The sequence below is a fragment of the Ixodes scapularis genome, unplaced genomic scaffold, assembly GCF_016920785.2.
Source record: "Ixodes scapularis isolate PalLabHiFi unplaced genomic scaffold, ASM1692078v2 PGA_scaffold0__279_contigs__length_252992795, whole genome shotgun sequence".
Lineage (NCBI taxonomy): Eukaryota > Metazoa > Arthropoda > Arachnida > Ixodida > Ixodidae > Ixodes > Ixodes scapularis.
Genome location: NW_024609835.1, coordinates 224,739,000 through 224,742,335, shown reverse-complemented (window position 1 = coordinate 224,742,335; position 3,336 = coordinate 224,739,000). Strand labels below are relative to the sequence as shown.

Below are 3,336 nucleotides of genomic sequence, written 5' to 3'. Positions count from 1 at the left end.
TTTTTACATGCTCTACGTCCATATGACAGATCACAGCACTGTGATCGCTAATGCCCGGCACAACCAGGGTAGAACGGACGAGGTGAGGCTGATTGGTTAGTAATAAATCTAAAATATTATTTCCACGTGTTGGTTATATCACCATTTGTCGGAGTGCAAAAAGATCTGTCAAATTCGCCATTTCTTGATTCAATCGCCCTGCAGTTGCGATAGCTCTACCCTGCTCGCTCCAGACCATATTTGGCAGATTAAAGTCCCCTCCGATAACGACACAATCCGTTCGCACTGCTTCTGTCATTGCTATTAACTGGGTCATCGCGTCAACCGGAGAATCAGGTGGTCGATAAAAGCTGCATGCTGTAAGTATCTTGTTATTGGAAAATATTAATTGGCAAAAAATGGCCTCACAGGCTCCAGTACCAACATAAACTTCACTAGAATAAATGCTATTCTCTACCAAAATAAACACACCACCACCATGAGCATTTCTATCTTTTCTATAGCATGTGTAACCATCAGGAAAGACTTCATTATCACCGATGTCTGCCTCTAACCAGGATTCTGTACCAAGAATCACAGAGGGTTTTACCAAATCTACAAGTGCAGAAAATTCATGAATTTTATTCTTAATACTGCGACAAATTATTACAAGAAAAGAAAGATTTACTCCATTAGGCTGACCCAGTCATCTGTGCGGTACGACTTGATTTGTCTCGTCATCATAGACATACTTTGTGCCATTCAGTAGCAACGTGTCATATCTAAGGTTCACTTTGTCGCCATCCTTTCTTCGTGACTTGGCAAAGTCCCATAATCGTTTCCTTGTCGTTCGCACCACCTGGGAGAAATCCTCAGAAATACTAAATGGAGTTCCCTTCAATTTCCGTGCATTTCTCAAAATTAACTCTTTTTCTTTGAACGAGGTGAACTTGGCTATCAGTGGACGGTTTTTGCCATCCTGGAACTTGCCCAACCTGTGAGCCCGTTCCATTACCACAGCCGGTAGGCCCAACCTTGATTCACAGATCTCTGAAATTCGTTTCTCTGAGACGGCATTTGATTCGCGAGCTTCTGCGTCAGGGACACCATAGAAGATTAAGTTGCAGCGTCGGCTTCGGTTCTCGAGATCATCTACCCTTGCCATCAATGCCCCAAACTCACGCCTTTGGTTCTCGCATTCAGTTTTGCACTCTTTAATAGCAGTATGCAGTTGGTCAAGTCTATTTAGCTTGGATTCTAATGACGTCATCCGGTTGACCAGATCATCAATGGCAACCTTATTCTCAACCTGTGTGGTCTCGATAGAGGCAAGCTTCACTTGTATGGACGCTTGGCCATCCAAGAGCTGCTGCAATTGTTCCGCCGTAGTGGGACCCGGGTTAAGCTCTATGTCACCACACAAGAGGAGTAACAGAAAATAGAAAGCGAAACGCCATAGCAGATGAAAGCAACGTCGCGACCGACGTTCAGGTTCCGAATATCTTGATAAGCAAGCAAACAGTGTTTGGGGTGGAACCGGCAAAACATAAACTGAGAAAAGAGGAGAGAGTTCTGCATCACTAACCTGCGAAAGCAGTAAAATCAACGTGAAGGGCACCGCCGTAGCCATGCCGGTTCCACGCCCCACTGGAGTACTGCAGACCGACGCCTTTTGTAGCTGGTTTATGGGAAGATAACTTTCCCACTGTTCGTAGACCGGGACGATACACTCGCCGAAATCAGACGCATTGCATATCATCCAGTCCGCATCGTCACGGGGAAGGTCGGTTCCGTCGCTGGTCTTGATTTCGTTGATACCGTTGATAATCCGAGGCGCAAAGAGACTGCAAGTTTCACATCCGTCGAAGCACTGCCGTTGGCCAGAGAAACCGCTGACCTGCGAAAGCAGTAAAATCAACGTGAAGGGCACCGCCGTAGCCATGCCGGTTCCACGCCCCACTGGAGTACTGCAGACCGACGCCTTTTGTAGCTGGTTTATGGGAAGATAACTTTCCCACTGTTCGTAGACCGGGACGATACACTCGCCGAAATCAGACGCATTGCATATCATCCAGTCCGCATCGTCACGGGGAAGGTCGGTTCCGTCGCTGGTCTTGATTTCGTTGATACCGTTGATAATCCGAGGCGCAAAGAGACTGCAAGTTTCACATCCGTCGAAGCACTGCCGTTGGCCAGAGAAACCGCAGACTTGCATATGCACAAGTACTTCTTTCAGAGCATACTGACATCGCCGTAACGTACGTGGTTCGAAATTGACTTTTGCTTCTTCGTCCGGAGACCATCGTAACAGAATTAGCCAGCTCGCCTGTTCGACGAAATGGTTATACGCAAGACATTAATGAGAAATGGGAATTGCAACAACCAAACGAGTTGACTTATGAGAACAATAAAGTTGAAACCCAACTATGTTCTGAAATGTTTGTACATTGCCCTTTTTCACGAAACAGCGCGAAGGCATACATTCGTGTTTTGCTTGGCTTACATAAGTTGTGATAGAATGTTTTCTTCGGGAGAACTCCGAAATTGCACCCAGGAAGCTGTAACATCTTTCCCACACGAAGAGAATGTCCTTCACTCATGAGCTGGCACCCATTTTTTTTTAACTTTCGAGGCAGCGAATGTCCGTGACAATTTTTTTTCGTTGATCACCTCGCACGGAGATAGGCAAAACCAATGCATTTTGGAGAATTTGTCTGCTAGCGGAGGCTCCGAGCTCGCCAGGGGCACTGCAATCACTTTTCGCCCGTTCTCCGTGGGAGTTGCCAGTATTGGCTTCCACGGTATTTGATTCAACCCTCCATTCAAAAACAAAGCAAGCTGCAAACTTTCGGGCCACCGTGTTTTGGGCGGTTTCAGGCCATTAGGCTTTCAAAAAAGCATCGAAAAACGTTCTTGGGAAAATGAAAAGTGTCCCAGGTGCCGGCGTACCCATGGAACCAGCTGCGGGTTTGAGTCTACTTGGTCAGTGCTGGCCTTTCGTTTTAATTTTTCAGTGATTTCTTTTCGGAGCGTTTGTGACATGTTCTTGTGTGTGCAGGCAGCGTGAAGGCGAACGCGTGCGGCTCCTTGTAGCACACGTGCTTTGCCCATTGGGTGACGCTCGAGCTTTTCCCAAGGAAGTCCCGGAACCGACCTGTCACTGAGCGAGCAGTCAGATTGCGGGAACGCACACAGAGGTAATACCCCACCGAAGCCGAACGGGGGTGGGGACTTTATTAGTGTATCGGCGAGCTTTGTCTTGTAGATCGGTGGAGAAGACGAGTTCTACAAATCGGGTGGCGGCTTGGTACCACCTAACTAGGCGGTGTGTTTTGCGGAAACCATGACTGCTAAAGG

General features: G+C 47.3%; 1 protein-coding gene across 1 annotated transcript; it reads right to left on the bottom strand.

The window, feature by feature from the left end:
• Positions 1 to 685: 685 nt before the first annotated feature.
• Positions 686 to 2,194, bottom strand: LOC115313374. Its single transcript, XM_029972318.4, has one exon. It carries the CDS (start codon positions 2,192 to 2,194, stop codon positions 686 to 688), a length of 1,509 nt encoding a protein of 502 aa, XP_029828178.3.
• Between the last annotated feature and the right edge of the window lie 1,142 nt (positions 2,195 to 3,336).